The 19096-nt window shown below is 43.5% G+C and overlaps 1 protein-coding gene across 6 annotated transcripts in view; it reads left to right on the forward strand.

Annotated features, from left to right (window-relative positions):
- Positions 1–19096, forward strand: part of UBA7 (ubiquitin like modifier activating enzyme 7) — a 54190-nt gene that overhangs the window by 9832 nt on the left and 25262 nt on the right. For 5 of the 6 annotated variants that reach the window (XM_020789686.3, XM_078385522.1, XM_020789667.3 and 2 more), the window contains exons 4-15: positions 794–928; positions 2961–3067; positions 3688–3778; positions 4173–4317; positions 4712–4809; positions 7388–7534; positions 7740–7898; positions 11395–11505; positions 12000–12080; positions 16230–16385; positions 16923–17088; positions 18758–18954. In XM_020789686.3, coding sequence (XP_020645345.3) covers positions 794–928; positions 2961–3067; positions 3688–3778; positions 4173–4317; positions 4712–4809; positions 7388–7534; positions 7740–7898; positions 11395–11505; positions 12000–12080; positions 16230–16385; positions 16923–17088; positions 18758–18954 — 1593 coding nt within the window. The remainder of the gene's footprint in view (positions 1–793; positions 929–2960; positions 3068–3687; positions 3779–4172; positions 4318–4711; positions 4810–7387; positions 7535–7739; positions 7899–11394; positions 11506–11999; positions 12081–16229; positions 16386–16922; positions 17089–18757; positions 18955–19096) is intronic. The other variant, XM_078385523.1, reaches the window with a different exon arrangement.

The raw sequence follows: 19096 nt of genomic DNA on the forward strand, positions 1-19096 counted from the left end.
CTGTAAGGGTATTTTCATGTTGAAATGATTTGCCTAAGGCTACATTTCTTGTAGTAAGTAGCATAGGAAGATATATAATAACAATTCCATACTGTCAAGTCTGTTCTGACTTGTGTTGACCCTTTTCCAGTTTTTTTTTTTAGGTATAAAGTACTAAGAAGTAGTTTACCATTCCCTTCTTCTAGGGCAGCGATGGCGAACCTATGGTACGCATGCCACAGTTGGCACGTGGAGCCCTTTCTGCCGGCACGCGAGCCATAAGTCGCCAGATCGCTACTCCGCCCCTCCCCCCACACAGCCAAACCTGCGAAGGCGACTGCAGCCGCGGTGCTGGCAACGGATTCAGAGTGGGGTCTCGAGGCACCTCCGTGCCAGGATTCTTCTTTCCACCGCCACTTCCGGCTCCCACACCACCCACTGTCCCACCCCCGGCCCCATTTTGGGCACGCAAGCCCAAAAAGGTTCGGCACCACTGTTCTAGGGGCACTCCAGGATGATGCAGATTGCCCAAGGCTAAGCTAGCTCTTCTCTGAGAGGCACAGTCAGGAGTTAAACTCACAACCTCTGGTTTGGCAGCCAGATATTTAGTTCAGCTGTGCTCAAAGATACTTGTGTTTTTGGTCCTACCATTTTGCCTTTGATTCCAGCAGCCATCACTAGTATGTGGCCCTCAAGGACATCTCTGGTTATTGGGCCAAAAGGGATTCTTCAGCCTTGTATCAGAAGCATTTCTGTATAAAGATCATGTGGAGCTTTGTCCACCCACTGTTAACACTTCTGTGTGTTTCTGCAGTTCTATCTGTCAGAGAAAGATGTGGGGCAAAACCGAGCAGTGATCTCCCGGCGCCATCTTGCCAAGCTGAACAGCTACGTCCCAGTACTAGACTATACTGAGAGGCTGTCTGAAAGTTTCTTATCTACTTTCCAGGTAGGAACAGAGCAGTGCCACTCATGCCACATGGCTATGAGAGAAGAAACAATTCTAATGAAGCTAGAAATAAATCATGATACCTGCGGTTTGCATAGACTCTAAGCTCAGTCTGAGTGAAGCTAAGCCAAGCCTGAAGTGATATGGTAGCCATTTTCAAACATCTGAAAGGCTACCACAGCTTGTTTTCCTCAAGGGATCCCTGAACTTTCAAAAAATTCTTTTCAAATTCCAAGGAAATTCCAGCTAAACATTAGGAGAGAGTTGTTCAACAGTGGAACAGGTTATCTTGAGATGTTTTAAAGCAGAGGTTGAATAAATGAGCCTCTTTGACCATAGCCATTTTCCTCTAGCCCCTCTCCCCAGCAAGTATGGCCCTCAGGTTCCTGGCAAATCTAAAAATAGCCCTTGGTCCTGCTGGGATCAACATTGTTGTTGTTCTAACCCAGTGGGTCAGCTTCTGTTCTTTGTCCTCAGTAGCAACAAACCTGCTGGACAATGACCACATCTTTCCTGTGGTGGGAAACTTTGGCAAATTTATCTTCAAGAGCTCATAACTCTTTTGTTCAGAAATGGCACCAGAAACACTAGGTGGAAACCACTTACACTGTTATGGGTGCAGCATATGCTACAAAGCCTGCCCTTCTCTGATACTGAATATATAAGAGTAGTCTTTGTTTTGGAATGTGCGTTCTGTCATCCTGTTTCTTAGAATCAAAGTACCTGAGATTCCAGCTGCACATTTAGGAAGTTGTTAGAACTTTGGTTCCACATTAAGACAGTTCCCTGAAAGCTGCATGCCTGAGCATAGAAATTTGCAAATTAAGCCTGTGATTAGTTCCCAAGAACCAATAACCAAAAAAAAAAGCTAGTTAATGGGCAAGATACAAGAGGTAGGAAAATGTCATGCTATGATCTGGAAGTTGAGTCCTGGCTACTGGACTTTTTTTTTATTAGGTGGAAATAAGGAAGAAGTGTTGGCGTGGGTCCAGCTCCAAAGGCGGATGTAGTGTTTGCCTCTCCAGAAGCTTGGAGTGAGATTTGGATAATGAAACTTCCAAGTGTACTCTGTTAAGGAAAACAAACCTTGGAGCCCAAATAATAAGTTACACAGAGTCTCTTATCTGGTAGCTTCAAATCCTCCCTTTTATAAGCAGAGCAAAGATCTGGACGTATAAGGAAAAACATGGAGAGAGTTCTGATAAGACTTACAGCATAATATATTAGACTTGATATATTAGCATTGGTCAGACATATATACATGGCATTATATATGTAGAATTGTGCATAGATCTCTCAGAGCAACATAACATTCACAGAAGTAAAGTAATGACCACCAAACTCACAACTGAGTGGCAATGTGCTGTTCTCACTCTCTTGTTTAAATAGTGAGAGCAGCCTATCACTGCAGACATGGCAGCTGAACGTGGTTAACAAGCACTACCTAAGCTTGTTTCAGTTGCATGCCATCAGTCATCCATTGACTTGACATTTACAGGCATGACTTTGCATTCTCACTACAATGTTAAATTTAACCCCTTGCTCACTTAAGGGAACAAATTTTGACAAGAAGTCAAGAGCTTTGTGGCGCAGTGGTTAAATCACTGTATTGCAGCCAAAACTGTGCTCACGACCCAGGGTTCAATCCCAGGTAGCCGGCTCAAGGTTGACTCAGCCTTCTATCCTTCCGAGGTCAGTAAAATGAGTACCCAGCTCGCTTGCGGGGGGGATGTATAGCCTGCATAATTAACTTGTAAACCACCCAGAAGCACTGTGGGGTGGTATATAAGCAGCACACTTTGCTACTGTGCTAAGAAGTCCAGTTGCCATGACCCAACTTCCAGATAACCTTACCTGGATGGCTGAAAATCTTCACAGATGTCATGCCATGATGTCTTCCAGGTTTTGAGAAAGTGCTTCTAACAATTTGCCAACCACGGTCTAGTTTGATTCTAATTCTGTTTCAAGCAGGTAATGTAGAGGCTCTTTATGCTTGCTGCCATTAAGTAAATAACCTCAACATTCACTCCAGGTTGTGGTCCTGACCAACTCACCCTTGGAAGAACAGCTGCGCATCAGCGATTTCTGCCACGCCAATGACATTTGCTTTGTCCTAGCTGACACAAAGGGCCTAGCTGGGTATGTGTTGCTGAGGCTTGTTGGACCTTGTTTCTCAGAGGAGATGTTGTAATGGGGCGTGCGTGATGGGACCATAAGTTGAATGACAGCAGAATCTACACTTCTGTTTGGCCTCAGATAATAGCAGAGAGGAACCTTCTCTGCCGTGATACATTTTGCAGTGTAGTCATGTACCATAACTGTTCTCATAGCCAGACACCCCAAGGAGAGTTAAAGCATGCAGACAGCTGTGTTTGTCTGTATCAGTAAACCCAATCTAGCAATTTCAGTTTCCATGAGGAACAAGTCTTTTGTAAGCTAGTGGTCTTATTTGTCCATCCAAGACCAAGCCACACCAGATCATTTTATATACTAACAGAGATAGGTTACACAAGAATTTTTGCAATTATGTGATGAGGATAGCAAATAGAGGGAATCGAGGAGCTAGGCTGTGTGTGTGTGAGAGAGAGACAGGTGGCATAGTTGTTTGTGCTAATAAAAATACCTTGGCCCATTGACCCTGTACCCACTGGTTTCCTGGGCAATGAAATCCTGTGATGGGACACACCTGAAGGCAAGGCATCATGCGGGCAAAGAGACGGCTTAGCAACATCTGTTCCTTTTATCCCTCCTGGTTCCAGGCAACTGTTCTGTGACTTTGGAGAACACTTTGTGGCATACGATCCATCAGAGGCTGAACCTGTGTCTGCTGCTATTCTACACATCACCCAGGTAGTTTCTTTCACCATTATACTGTGGGTGGCTTTTAATGCTGCCAGTCAAAAGCCATCATGGAGGTTACTCCACCTTTACCTTCTTAATGGATTTCCTTTGTTAAGAGTGAAGATGGAAGAGGCAGTTGGATGATTAACAGTTGGAAGAGGAGACAACTATTGCAGGATATATTGCCGGGCCGTTCTTTGGAAGCACCCAATATCTCTTCATTGGCACTCTGTATCTTCTGTGTTATTGCTGCACTCATTCTGCCTTTCCTGGGTTCACCTCCTTTATCCCCTAGAGCAGTGGAGGGCAACACGTAACCCTCCAGATGTTGTTCAAGTGCAACCCAACATACATCTTTCTCAGCCAGGGTAGTCACTGTCCCCCATGTCTTTTCTTCCCGCAGGGTAACCCTGGAGTATTGACAGTGGCCTATGATGATGAGCAGGGACAAAACCACCGCTTTGAGGATGGTGACTGGGTAATGTTCACAGAGGTGGAGGGAATGACCGAGCTGAATGGCCTCCAGCCGCAGCCCATCCGTGTGAAAGGTAACAGACTTTCTATACCATTTCCCTCACAGTTCTGTGTGCCATTCTTGCTTGTACACAAGATGTGTCCCAGAGGCGGGAAGAGAGAGATTAATATACGACAGGCATAAAGAGGAAACACTTTATGCATTTTGTGAGAGGAGTTTGACAGAAAGAGACTGGAATTCTGCTGTGTGACTGTGTGAAGGGTATATTGTGAGACATTAGGGGCATGTTGGGAGAGTCACTTTGGGAGGTGAATTGCTTGATAGGTCAAGACACCTCTGGAAGCAATACAGGGGCCAGTATCGTAGAAGCTACATTGGTAGTCGGGGGGTTGTTGCTTTTTATTTGATTCTGGTCCTGTTGGTGTGAGAATTGGGTAGTGGTCCTAATCTTTGTGCTCTATTTCTAGGGGGAAACAGCTTGGAAATTGGAGACACATCTTCCTTTTCTCCATACAATTGTGGTGGGGTCATCACTCAAGTCAAGATGCCTCAAAATTACTCGTTTGTAGGTGTTTATCTCTGACTTAATGGAATCGCAGGGATGGGAAAGAAGGGCCCTTTCTTTCATGCTGCTTTACAAAGGTGAATGGCCCTTGAACAATCATACCGTCAGGGCCAAGTATTTTAACTGGAAGACGTGCAGCACAATTTCACTAGCAAAGTGAGAACAGGACTGGTTGTCTGTGATTTTTTTGATGCAGAACCACCCAGGCCTGGTTCTTTGGGATATATGACTCTGTGCAGAGAATCCGGATGGGGTAGTAGAGTAGACACTTTCATGCTGGAAAGTCTCAGCTTCAATCCATGGCATCTTAGATCTGGATTGTGAAAGACTCGTCTGGGACCTGGAGAGTGACTACCAGCCCTTGTAGACCACAAGTGGAAAATAGGCAACCCTCCAGATGTTATTAGCTAAGAGCCCCCTACAACCCTCATAAGTGTAGCCAAGGTGAGCAGTGAAGGAAGATGCAAGGAAATAATATGTGGAGGGCCAAGCTTTCAAACTAGTCCTGAGGTAGATAAAAGAGTGATCTATTTCACTTTGAGGTACATAAATCTTGCAAAGGGAGGATGTTCTTGAAGTGTGGTACTGTAGAGGCAGTATGTAACTACGTGTGTGTGTGTGTGTGTGTGTGTGTGTGTGTGTGTGTGTGTGTGTGTGTGTGTGTGTGTGTGTGTGTGTGTGTGTGTGTGTGTGTGTGTGTGTGTGTGTGTGTGTGTGTGTGTGTGTGTACACAGTATGTCACAGAAGTGAGTACACCCCCTCACAGTTCATAAATATTTTAGTATATCTTTTCATGTGACAACACTGTAGAAATGACATTTGGCTACAATGTAAAGCAGTGAATATACAGCTTGTATAACAGTGTAAATGTGCTGTCCCCTCAAAAAAATAAAACCCACAGCCATTAATGTCTAAAGTGCTGGCAACAAAAATGAGTAAACCCCTAAGTGACAATGTCCAAATTGACTCCCCTCCCTGGAGTCATGAGACCCGTTAGTGTCACAAGTCTCAGGTGTGAAGGGGGAGCAGGTGTTATCGCTCTCACTCTCTCAGACTGGTCACTGGAAGTTCCACATGGCACCTCGTGGTAATGAACTATCTGAGGATCTGAAAAAATGAATTGTTGCTCTACACAAAGATGGCCTAGGCTATAAGAAGATTGCCAAAACCCTAAAACTGAGCTGTAGCACAGTGGCCAAGACCTTATAGTGGTTTAACAGGACAGGTTCCACTCAGAACAGGCCTTGCCATGGTCGACCAAAGAAGTCGAGTGCCCGTGCTCAGCATCATATTCAGAGGCTGGCCTTGGGAAATAGACGTATGAGTGCTGCCAGCATTGCTGCAGAAGTTGAAGAGGTGGGGGGTCAGCCTGTCAGTGCTCAGACTATACGCCACACACTGCATCAGATTAGTCTCCAGGGCTGTCGTCCCAGAAGGAAGCCTCTTTTAAAGATGACACACAAGAAAGCCCACATATAGTTTGCTGCAGACAAGCAGACTAAGGACATGGATACCTGGAACCATGTCCTATGGTCTGATGAGACCAAGATTAACTTATTTGGTTCAGAAGTTGTAAAGCATGTGTGAAGCTGAAGGTAAAGGTGATGGACTGGCCAAAGTGTCTTCAGATCTAAACTCTATTGAGCATCTGTGAGGCATCCTGAAATGGAAGGTGGAGGTGTGCAAGGTCTCTAACATCCACCAGCTCTGTGATGTTGTCATGGATGAGTAGAAGAGGAATCCAGTGGCAACCTGTGAAGCTCTGGTGAACTCTATACCCAAGAGGGTTAAGGCAGTGCTGGAAAATAATGGTGGCCACACAAATTATCGACACTTTGGGCCCAATTTGGACATTGTCACTTAGGGGTGTACTCACTTTTGTTGCCAGCAGTTTAGACATTAATGGCTGTGTGTTTGTTATTTTGAGGGGACAGCACATTTACACTGTTATACAAGCTGTATACTCACGGCTTTACATTGTAGCGAAGTGTCATTTCTTCAGTGTTGTCACATGAAAAAATATATTTATGAAATGTGAGGGGGTGTACTCACTTCTGTGATATACCGTGTGTGTGTGTGTGTGTGATTGATTGATTGATTGATTGATTTATATCCCGCCTATCTAGCCGGTTAAGACCACTCTAGGCGGCTTCTTTCAAAGCAGTTCACAATAAATGAAAACTATACAATGATCACCATTAAAAATACCATGAGAATGAACGTTAAAAATGAAAACAATATTAGATTAGGCATCCTTCAGTCTCAAGAGACTATGGTAACATGCTCTGAAATACCATTAAAATGTTTTTATAAACATTACAAAAAATCTCTACATTCAATAGATGCAGGATTCCTAAAACTCCTGCTTATTGCTACAAGGGATGGTCTTTGCCTGGAAGGACAAGAAGGATATTGAAAAGCCAACGTGGTTTCTCAAAAGAGAGCGTTCCACAGCCTGGAAGCAGTCATTGAAAAGACCCTCTCTTCCATCCCTGGGAAATCCAGAAAGGGTAGTGGAACTGAAAGAAGAGGCTCCCCAGATTGAGGTACTTCTCTACCAATGCCTTTGTGTTCCCAGGAATCCTTGCGTGTCTCCAGGACTGATCCTAAGATCAAGACCTCAGATATGGGGAAACTGGCTCACTATCATACGCTCCACATGGCCTTCTGGGCACTTCATCTCTTCCAGAGTGAGATGCAGAGGCTGCCTAAGCCCAGAAATCAAGTAAGTCTCTCTGGTCTTCTTTTCTGTTTTCAAGCAACTCTGTACCCTTCTCGGAGGCTATTTGATATTCCCGACATGCGAATTATGCAACATACAGTTCCTTCCTTCTGCAGAGAAGGTCATTGGGTGTTGTTGTTTTTTGCCAGCAATTAAGGTATCACCCAGGCCCCTTTCCCAACCTCATCCATCACTTATTCCTTGGCAGGCTGATGCAGACAAGATGGTGGAACTGGCACAGACCCTATCTATGGGCCAGGAGTCATTGCAGGAGGATCTAATCCGGACCTTTGCCTATGGGTGTACAGGTGACCTGAATCCTCTCAATGCCTTCATTGGAGCACAAGCAGCCCAAGAAGTGTTGAAGGTAACCAGCCTCTCAGCCCTTGTTAAACAGCAGGTGGCTTTTTGAGCTTTTCTGTTTGGCCTTGGGCAAGCTGCACGGTCACAGGGCACCCCCACAAGAAGGAGCCAGTAAACCACTTCTGTACCTAGAAAACTCCCAGAAGGGGTTGCCATAAGTCAGAATTGCCCTGATGATGCATGGCTGATAGTATTATTTGGAGGGCAATTCCCATGATGCATTTCTACCTCCCAAGGAGTATTGTAGGTTTGGGGAAGGAATGAAGTATTAAAATGTCAAAGCCTGCAGCTGCCACTGACTCTGGAGATGTTTCATTTTGTAGACCTACCCCTTATGTGAAGGGTACCAGTCCTTTCCTTGGTTGCTTTCTACAGGCTATGCTGTAGCCTGTAGACAGATTTCATTGGTGTCTGTCCATGGAATCAAGGCTTGTTGTTACGTAGTGGCTAAGAGACTGAGTTACAAATCAGGAGATTCTCAGTTTGAATCTCACTTCTGGCTTGAATTCACAAGGTGATTTCAGGCAAACCACTCTGTTTCAGCCTCAGCCCCCCTCATCCACAAGGGGAGGCAATAACAATACAAACTTGACGTTCTGAAGGAAAGCTCTAAAGAAGGAATGAGGAATCTATAGTTCCTGAGCTGAATGTAGTCTTGGGGGCGAGGGTGTCCCCATGTAGCTGTAAGCTTTGCCTTTTTTTTCCCCTGAGGTAAAAGGCTTTTGAACGTCTGGAAGGCTGTAGTGTGGCACCGTACTCTGGTTTGCATCCCAGGAAGCTTATCCCTAAGTAGACTTGCCTGGAGTTAGCTTGTGCTTTGGAGATTTAGTGGGAAGATATCTAGCTCTGTAAGAATTGCTTCTGGCCCCTATTTGTGCAATTTGCTTTATACAGATTCTTTTTCAGTAGTGATTTACATTGTGATTTAAATACTGTAAATGTAAATTAGAGCCACCTCAGTTTGTTTTAACTTTGTTCTTGCTCATCCACCACATAGAGGATGAACAATAATCTACTGTCTGGAGAAAATTATAATATCAACTGTTATAGTTGTTGTTGTTTTACAGACTGTTGCTTTTTAATTTGCTGATAGATGTGGTGGTGCCATTTCATCCAGTGTCCGCAAGGTGGTATGTTAACCTTTGAGACTGTTTTTAGAAGGCTAGACTCCTCTCTGCTTGTCCCTCTGTTCAGTCAACCAGGGGAAAGAACAAGAGGAAAAGATCCTTTCAAGGATCCTCTGTTTAGGTAGATTATCTGCATTCACATCACATCTAACCAACTGACGAAACATAAGCAAACAAGCAAAGAGTGCGGATTTTCATACGTCTTGTTCTTACGTGCCATCAAGTTGATGTTTGGCGCCAGTGGTAGGGTTTTCAAGGTGTGTGAGATGTTCAAGGAGCGGTTTTGCCATTGTCACACCCAACTGAATTTCCATGACAGGGAGGAGATTTCAAATCACATCTGTTGTGTCCTAGTCTGATGCTCTATTCGCTACGCTTCATTAGCTCTCTGTACGTTTTGTATGCTCTAGTTTATGAAGACGCCGGCCACAGAGACTGGCAAAACATTAGGAAGAAAAACCTCCAGAACATGGCCAAACAGCCCGAAAACCCCACAACAACCAATTTAATTATGATTTCTTTTTTTCTCTCCCTCCTTTCCCCATGGCTGGCAGTGAGCTTTCTAATCTTGGCAACTAGCTTTCTTGCATACTTGGTACTTCTCGAGGAATATTGCTCAGTAAGATTACATGGGAAGTTCTTGATTCGACTGTTACCTCCTTCATTATCTTACTACACAACTTGAGGCAAACCATTAAATGGAGCTTAAGGGATGGCAGGATGCATGATTTCCCCCCCCTACTAAATGAATAACATTAAGGATGCCTCAGACAGAGGACTTCTAGTACCACTGATTGAAAAGCATTGGGCAGTAGTTTCTCCCCTTCATTGTTTTGCTTTTTTGTGTTGCTTTGCTTTTTGTGTGTGGCAAGAGTAAGGTTTGGAGACGTGATGGGAAGGCTTGGCAAGAGAACAAATAGGAGAGGCTGGTGTTTGGACTTCCTGCAAAATTCTATGAAAGAGGCAGAGCCGTTGCACAGGAAAAGCCTCCTCTCTGGATCTTCGTGTCTGTTTGCCGTGTTAATACCTGAGAAGGGCCACTGAAGCTATTATGAACTGCTTTGACATACGTGGACTATAGAAAAGCAAACTGTTATTGGTAACTCGATAGCTCAGGGTCTGCCCCCAAAGTGTGACTAATTGCTGGATATCTTATAGCACAGATTAGGCAGGATCTTAACTTCTTGTTTTCTGAAGCAGAAGAATGGATGATTAATGACGGGTCAAGCTGAAGGACACATGGATTTAGGGATTCACCTGCAGCATAGCTGGTCTGGAAAATGGGAGAAATGTTTAAGAGATGATGAAGGGGTTCTTCAACATTCTAGCTAACTGGATTAAATGGAGGAGGACGGTAAAGCAGAACAAGAATGGAATAAACAGAATGGTGTTTATTGTTCCTTAGTTATATTCTGTCTTATCTCCAATGAGTGCAGGGTGATATACATGGTCTCCTTCTCCTCACTTTGTTCTCACTACTTTGTCACATAGATTGGGCTGAGAGAGAGCATCTGGGCCACATCGCCCAGTGAGTTTTGTGGCTGAATGGGGATTTGAATCAGGACCTGACTTTCTAGCCACTTCAAGAGGCAGGCTTTTCTTTAAATAACTGGTTGACCAGGTTGATTTGTTCAGGGAGCATTTTATTCTGTGTTCCACATCTGTTTTTGATATTGTTCTTAGTATAAGTTTTAATATGCTAGTTGTCTAATGCTCTTTTAATATTGTAATAATTTATTCTTTGGGTCTGCTTCTTTTAAATGCTGTAAGCCGCCTTGAATCTTCCCTTTTGGGAGAAAAGCAGCCTACAAGTATTTAAAAATTATTTACTAGAACTGTTGCTGGAATAAGTTTTAATCAATGAACTTTGTATAAATTTGCATGTGATTGAATCAGTCATTTTGAAGAAAAGACCGTATTTCTCTAGTTTTAGGTTATGAATTTTATGGGTTGTAGCAAGCACTCCCTAGGAAAAGGCATGCCCCCCCCCCATCTGTAACAAAGAAGGGCCTCTTACAAGACTGTGCCCACCATAGCAGTTCCCCAAAACTGAAAATGCAGTTCATCTAGGGCAGGAAAAGGCAGTTTGTGTCGGGATTTCTGTGTAATGAAAGGGAGAGCTTCTTTTGGTTCCCTTCCCCAGAGATCCTCATATAGACCCCATTTTGCATTTGGGAACAGGGGACCAAGAAAAGGTTCACCACTCCCAGAAAGGAAAAAAGGATCGCGCTGTATGGAGCAGATGCCCATGCATATATTTGTGGCCCAGGCCACCAAATTAACATCATATGCAGTAGAGGTTGAAAACTTTGTGTGCTCTTCATTTTAGAAGGTGGCCTGAGCAGCTTTTTTTTCTTTTTGTTCCCCTCAAAGGCCACCTCGGGGAAGTTCACCCCTCTGGACCAGTGGCTGTACTTCGATGCCTTTGAGTGCCTCCCTGAAGAGGAGCATGGTGTGCGGTTGACGGCAGATGACTGTGCGCCTGTGGGTGTTTATGTCTCTGAAGTTTGTACTTTGCTAGGGCACCAATAGGAATCTGTTCACACTGTTCCCAGCCTAGAAAAGATGCTGGCAGTATCTGCTCTGTATCTGCTCTCCACCTCTGTGTTGCCCCGTGGTAGACCATCATTTTCATACAGAAACGTCTCACTGTCTTTTCCTAGTTTATAAAGGTTACTTTTCTGGATGATAATATTCAGATTCTTCCAGCCAATAAGATCACTGAGGTCTGGGGTGTTGTAAGAGAGTCTGAAAAGGTAACTCGACCAAGCACTCTGTGCCCTCTTTTTTTATTTGTTCCCCCCCTCCCCATCTCGCCATGCCACTGCTGTGGAATTTGATGTTCAGAGAGTCCAAGCTCTACCTTTGTCAGGACAGGTGTGAGCCAGCTCCATAAGGATTGCTTTCATTTCTGTCTCTCCCTTTTTTGGAAGATGCCTCTTGGTTCACTGACACCTGCTCTTTCTACCCTCTGACAGCGTGACAACCGCTATGATGGGCAGATTGCCATTTTCGGGGCTGACTTCCAGGAGCAACTTGGGAAGCAGCAATATTTCATGGTGAGTGAGTATGGCTATATGGAAAGGTCCTGAAGAATCGTACAAAGCAACGTTCTTACTGCACAGTCCGTCATGAACGCATTAGGGTTCAATGCCACAAGTTGTAGTGTGTCTTCTCAGCTTGTGGGGTGGGGCTAATTTTTCAAAGCATAAGTCAGCCTTTCTTCTGAGCCATGAATGTTTCCTGGCTCACGTTCTCTATTACCACTAATGTAGGACAGTGACATAATGTAATATGTGTGGGTGGATGTGGGAGGGGGGGGAGAGAGAGAGAGAGAGAGAGGTGGTGTAAACTAAGAGTGCACAAGAAGAAGAGGAAACTAGGATGTAATGGGTAGTAATAAATCTGTTAATACTCTGAAGTGACTGTCCCCTTCTCTAGTTTGGGCACCATCATGCCTTCAGACCTGATGCTGCAGTACTAGTAAGATGCTGTGCTTAAATCTCTGGCCCTTCTACCATGATAGGATGCTTTTTAAAAAAAGAAATGAGAATAAGAAGTTCTAAGCAATTTTCCTTCAATCAAATTGGCTACACTATCACTGTTGTCTTCAGCTGGGAAGGTGTTTTGTGCCTTCCAGTTCTCACACCATATTTCAGCCTTCCTTCAGCCTGTTTTTCAGCTGTTTTGGTCTACAATTCCCATTGTTCCAGCCAGCAGAGCCGCCTAGAGTGGTCCTAACCCGACCAGATAGGCGGGATATAAATAAAATAAATAAATGAATAGATAATGGGAACTTGAGTCCTGCCTATCTGCAGCATGCCAGATTTACAATGATATATGTGTAACGCTTCCAAATTTTAATACAATTGTCTTGGAGCATTTCCTGTACTGGTCAGGATAGTTTAATCATTCTGACACTGACGTGGCGAAAATGGCTTGACTTCTCATTTAATTTTGCTTCTGCTATTTCCAGTTCTTTTACAGCAGGGGGAGCATTGTTGGCTTTAGCTTGAGAGATGACACTCACTGAAGAAGGATGGTTTTTATATGACGAATAACTGACCTAGATTTGTTCTGCAGCTGCTATGGGAGTCCCTTTGTAAATTTGCAAACTAAAATGTGCTAGGACAGTTGCTGGCTTGAAGGATCTGGAAGATCTCTTCCTAGTTACCATAACCAATTGCTATATGTTGACTCTGGATTTTTAGCACCACCACTGGAAAGGACTGCAAATAATCCTCCGCCCCTTCCCTGCAGTTTTCCTCCTCCTCCATGCACCTACAGCTATAGTTTCTGCCCCCTTTGGGTCACAACTGAACCCCAAACAGGGAGGATAAGTCACACACTGGGGGGGCAGAGCCCCACCCAGGGGGTCTTAAAATTAGAGTGAACATTGACTCAATCCTAGTGGATAGCGTGCTTCCCTCATCCATGAAGATGGACAGAATGGGCCATCTCCCACATTTAGACGAGGAATGGGGATCCCCTGACCTACAAACTGGAGGTAGCCCATGGTAGTTGTCCATAAAGCCTGCAACCTTCTTTCACTATTATATGTCATAAGGGACTGGTCGTAAGAAGTTATTTAAAGCCTGGGAAGCTGCTGCATGGAACTGAGCTCTGGAGCATAGTTGAGGAGGCTGTTGCAATGAACATAGTTGTACTTTTTGACCCAGGAAGCAGTTGCACTTGGGCTTGCTCCTGAATAGACAAGAATATTTCTGTTGGTGGGGAAATGTTTCAGTTTGGTAGAGTTAAACATAATTCCCTCGACCTGCTGTACTTCGGTTGAATCCATGTCCTTGGCCCCACCCACTTCGAGAATGTGCCCCCCCAAGACTCTTCACAAATTAGTATCCAACCCTTAGAGAAGGGGGGGGGAAGAGTGTTCTCTACTCCTGGACCAGAGGGTGAAGCTCATCCAACTTGCATCATATTTCTTTCTGCCTCAATTCAAATATTTGGAATAGAAATAAAAAAAATTCAATTGTATCACTTTATAGAATATATATTAATCTCTGGATTTGCTTCATATGGTTTCAGCCTAGCACCTGAGACCACCAGATGCAGTACTTGGAAGGTCCAGGAAAATACTAAATCACACCTCTTTTTTTGTATCCAGTTAGTTCTTAAACTCTAATTCAACCAGTGTACACTCCATGTTGTTGTAAGCCGCCCAGAGATCTTTGGGTGGTGTGGGCATAAGTTAAATAAATAAATAAATAAATAAATAAATAAATAAATAAATAAATAAATAAATAAATAAATATTTTTCATCCCATGCCAGTCCAACCTCCTCCAGACTTCCATGATGCGTTCATTTTTAAGGAGGGTATCATTTGTAATTGTGAAATGTAGCTTCCCCCCCCTTTGATCCATTTAATGCTGCTCATATATGATAACATTATGTTCTCCACCCCATGTTTATTTGTATGTTCCTTAAATTGCAAAACCTTTCTAGGGGTCAAACATCCTTGGAGTTAAGTTTGGTGGAGGTGAGATCACTGCAAGGTCACCCATATTCAGCAGGCGCTGAGTCACATACTGGTAATCCCGGACTTCACAACACCTACAGAAAGAGTTGGTAGATAGTTGATTTATAAGATAAAAGAGGGTTGGGTTGATGTTACGTCCTGGTTTTACTCCTTTTTCTTGTTTGATGAACTTGTATTGTTCTTTATGTGTTACACACATTTGATGAATTGGCAAATGGATCTGATGAACTTGTGGGTTTTCTTTCTGCTGCTTTTGTTGTAACAAAATTCAGGCTTAGTGTAGAGCACCCGATGGAGGTCACAATGTACTGATTGGTTCCCTTTCTTTTTACATGTTTTTGGCTAATAATATCTGCAATATAATATAAAACATGGTGAACAGTTTGCTTCTCATAGAGACATAGTTCAGTTTATCAAGATATGAGTTTGATTCTACAATTGCATTATTAAAATACTGGGCTTCTGCAACAGTTTCTGATGCCATTTGTAATATCTATAATAAGCAGTACCACCCTCTGCAGTCTTTATTTACAGTATATTGAACCCTGTGGTACAGTAGTTAACCTGCAGTACTGCGGTGAAGACTCTGCTCATAACCTGAGTTTGATCCCAAAGGGTCAGGTAGCAGCTTGAGGCTGACCCAGCCTTCCGTCTGTCTGAGGTCAGTAAACTGAGTACCGAGCTCGCTAGGAAGGGAAGTTGTTCCTTGCATAATTATGTTGTAAACTGCCCACAGAGAGCTTTAAGCACCTCCCGTGCGAGCCAGGAGGTGAGGCTGAGGAACCTGACGCCAAGAAAGGCCTGGAAGGAAAAGACATGAAGCCAGGCCTTCTCGGCAGTGGCTCCTTGCCTCTGGAATCCCTCCTGAGATTCGCGTGGCCCCCACTTTGGGCACTTTTAAAAGTCAACTATACATTCAGGCCTTCCCTCCAGCTAACACCAGATTTTTCTCTTTGTCTATTTTTATTCTCTTTTTCTCTATTTATTTTTATTCTATTTTTGCATTGTGTATGTTATAATATGATTTATGTAATTCTTTGTATTATTTTATTGTGTATATTCACTGGAAGCCGCCTAGAGTGGTCTTTTAGGCCAGATGGGCGGGGTATGTATGTATGTATGTATGTATGTATGTATGTATGTATGTATGTATGTATGTATGTATGTATGTATGTATAAATAAATAAATAAATAAATAAATAAATAAATAAATATGGGGTGGTATATAAGCAGTACACTTTTCTTTATATTGAAAACTGCAGACGTCATTTCCATACCACATAGAAATGTGTACAGAAACATGTCAGAGAAAAATACTGAAGGAAGGCCATTAGAATCTTTTATCATGTCTGAAAAGAAAACCACCTAAGGTTAATTTCCAGTTTAGATGACTGATTTCTGTATGTATTTCTGCATGGGAGAGATTCTAGTACCATTTATTTATTTATTTATTTATTTATTTATTTATTTATTTATTTATTTATTTATTTATTTATTCATTCATTCATTCATTCATTCATTCATTCATTCATTCATTCATTCATTCATTCATTCCCCGCCTATCTGGTCAATTGCGACCACTCTGGAGGAAAACCTTAAGACTAAACCGGTTATCCTTAACTCACACCATCGCCCCACTTTTGTAGGGTTTCGGTCATCATCCTAACTCACATCCAACAATTTTAACCAATCTTGAGATGACTTCCTCAGGTGGGAGCAGGTGCCATTGGTTGTGAGCTCCTGAAGAATTTTGCTATGATTGGTTTGGCTGCTGGTGAGGGCGGCAACATCACTGTGACAGACATGGACACCATTGAGTACTCCAACCTCAACAGGCAGTTCCTCTTTCGACAACAGGATGTTTCTGTAAGTCTTAAAGGGGAGAGATAGCGGGGACAATAGTTTGGGGTTGGGGAAGGGGCCAGTTTGGCTGTGGAACAAAACTTAACTCAGGGCAGAAGCTGAGGACCAAACTCTACAGTTACAGGAACCCTGTCTTGATCAAACCCGTTAGTGTTCCAGAGATGTGATTGTGGCAAACTTTTGTGACCGAGTAAACAAAACCTGTGCTTAGCTTCTAGGGATGAATTCCAAACCAAAGAAAACTATCTGACAATGGGTTACATGTACAGTAGTATATAATTTGCCTCTTGTAAATTATTGCCAGAAATTATAAATGTTATTCCCTTGGGTTCTTAACTCTCAAAATAATCATTGGTTGCGGAGGCCAGGTTGTTCTAGAAGTTGCAGTAAAAGGAAAAGAAAAGAAGTGCAACATTTCGCATCTTTATGTTGAAGGACAGTCTTAAGTTCTGGCTCAGCTCTTCTGGCCGATGCTGTTCAGCAGTGGACTGTTTTTCTTGTTGCCCTGGATCTAAAATAATATCATCTTTGTCCTTGCAGAAGTCAAAGTCAGAAGTGGCTGCCGCCGCCATCAAGTCCATGAACCCCAATGTCAATGTGACTGCCGAGCAGAATCAAGTGGGGCCTGACACAGAGCACTTTTATGGAGATGATTTCTTCCTTGGCTTAGACGGTGTGGCCAGTGCTCTGGACAGCTTTGAAGCTAGTGAGTGTGCTGCAGTTGGATTACCTGCAATAGAATAAGTGTGGAATTGCGCTTACATAATCTCAGTAACAGCCAAGGAGTTCACATAATCTGAATAACATTTAATTAATATTCAATGAATCCTTTCAATTATTCAAAGTGTTTCACAGACAGAATCTGCTTACATTCAATAACCATGCAAGGTAAGCCATTATTATTCCCATACTGCAGATGGAAAGCTGAAACTGTGAGAACTGAGAACGAGGTGTGCCTAAAGCCACGTCATGAGTTCCCAGTTAAACCAGGAACTCTCATAATGCAGTCGTATGCATGTTTCCTACTCCCAGGTATGCATGCATTATCATAGCTTAGCCTTTTAATGGTACAATCTCCTGTAAGTCTATTTCAATGTAATCCCTACTGAATTCACTGGGCCTTAAATCCTACATATCTGTGTGTATATATACATTTGATATAAACTATATATATTTTATCCTACAAACATGGCAAGGAGGTTCTGGGAATTATAGTTTAGAAAATAATTTTCTCAAGCTCTTTTGTATCAGGAGGTACAGGAAATGCTCATCCTTTTGCCTGCTGGATGTGTTGCCCATATACATGCTGGCTTTTGTGAAACATTGTGAAACTTACAGAAACATTTTCCAAACTATTCTTCAATATACAGAGAGTGAGGAATTGAAAACAAATTATACAGGAGATGTGGAAAGCTGATGTATTCCTGGGGAAAGTATAAGATAGGTCTGCATTGTTGACTGTATTTTGCGGATAGAGGCTGAAGGCTGAACTGTGTGTACGGAGGGGGGGGAACGTGAGAGGGAGGGGCTGCTTCCAGGGTCAAGGAGGCTTGCATAAACAGAGCTGCTCTCACTTATTGATGAGATGATCAAAGGCATCTCAATTCACATCCAAAGTCCAGAGTCTTTGATGTGTCCTGGAAATGTGCAGTCACAGAGTACACAGGGTTGTTATGTGATGTGCAAAGCACGAGGGGAGACATCCTAGGATCAGATCTCTGCACAGCCATGAACTCTCTGTGTGACCTTAGGCAAGACCAGGTCCTCATATTCCCAGTTCTTCATCACATTGCCAACTTCTTGAGCCTCCAAATCTCCTACTGTCCAGAGTATTCTATACATCAGAATTATACATCAGAGGGGAAAGCACAGGCTCCTATTGCTCAAATTCAGGGCCAGCCCGGTTATTAGGCGGCGTGATAAAGTAGCTTCAGATGGCAGGTCCTGGGGGACAGCAATGGTGGTCACCCAACCTTTCTTCCAGATTCCCTTGGCCATCTGTCTCTGTTGGAAAAGAGGGCTGTGCAGACCTAATGGCTGTCCCTATCTTGCATCCTTCTGAAATAACTGGCCACCTGAAGGGGCCACACAGAGTGTGTCTGTATCAAAAGAAGAGTCATGTGCCAATTGAGTTTGGTTCTGTCCATGAGTTGGGAGAGAGGAACAATCTCAGTTGATCTTTGCCTCAGTCAGTCAAGCATCTTGGTCTGGTGGGGGCTCTGATGGCCATTGAGCTGTGTTTAGGATGTTTCTGCTCTAATTTGTCTTCCTCCTGGAACAATTTCTGTCCTAATGGTCAGATTTCAGTGTGATGGTAGTGAAGGTAAGAAGTCACAAAATGTTTCCTGAACATCCTTCCTTGATTTTTCCTGCAGGAGAGTACGTGGGGAAGAAATGTGTGCAGTACCTGAAGCCTCTGCTTGATTCAGGAACGCATGGCACCAAGGGGCACGTCCAGGTCTATGTACCCTTTCTGACCGAGTCTTATGGCCAAGCTCAAGAGGTGGACAAGAAGGAGTATCCTCTGTGCACTCTGCGCCATTTTCCTAGCACCATCCAGCACACCATCCAGGTAGAGGCGCTGTTCTTCTTCACGCCGCCAACGTCCTGCCCTGCCCTTGGGCAAAGTGAGTCAATCTCCTCTCAGGTGGCAGGTGCTAGGAGACTGCAACACACTGGGGGAGAACATGGCTGTGGGCTGTGAAGCCACACGA

The sequence above is a fragment of the Pogona vitticeps genome, chromosome 2 (assembly GCF_051106095.1).
Source record: "Pogona vitticeps strain Pit_001003342236 chromosome 2, PviZW2.1, whole genome shotgun sequence".
Classification (NCBI taxonomy): Eukaryota; Metazoa; Chordata; class Lepidosauria; order Squamata; family Agamidae; genus Pogona; species Pogona vitticeps.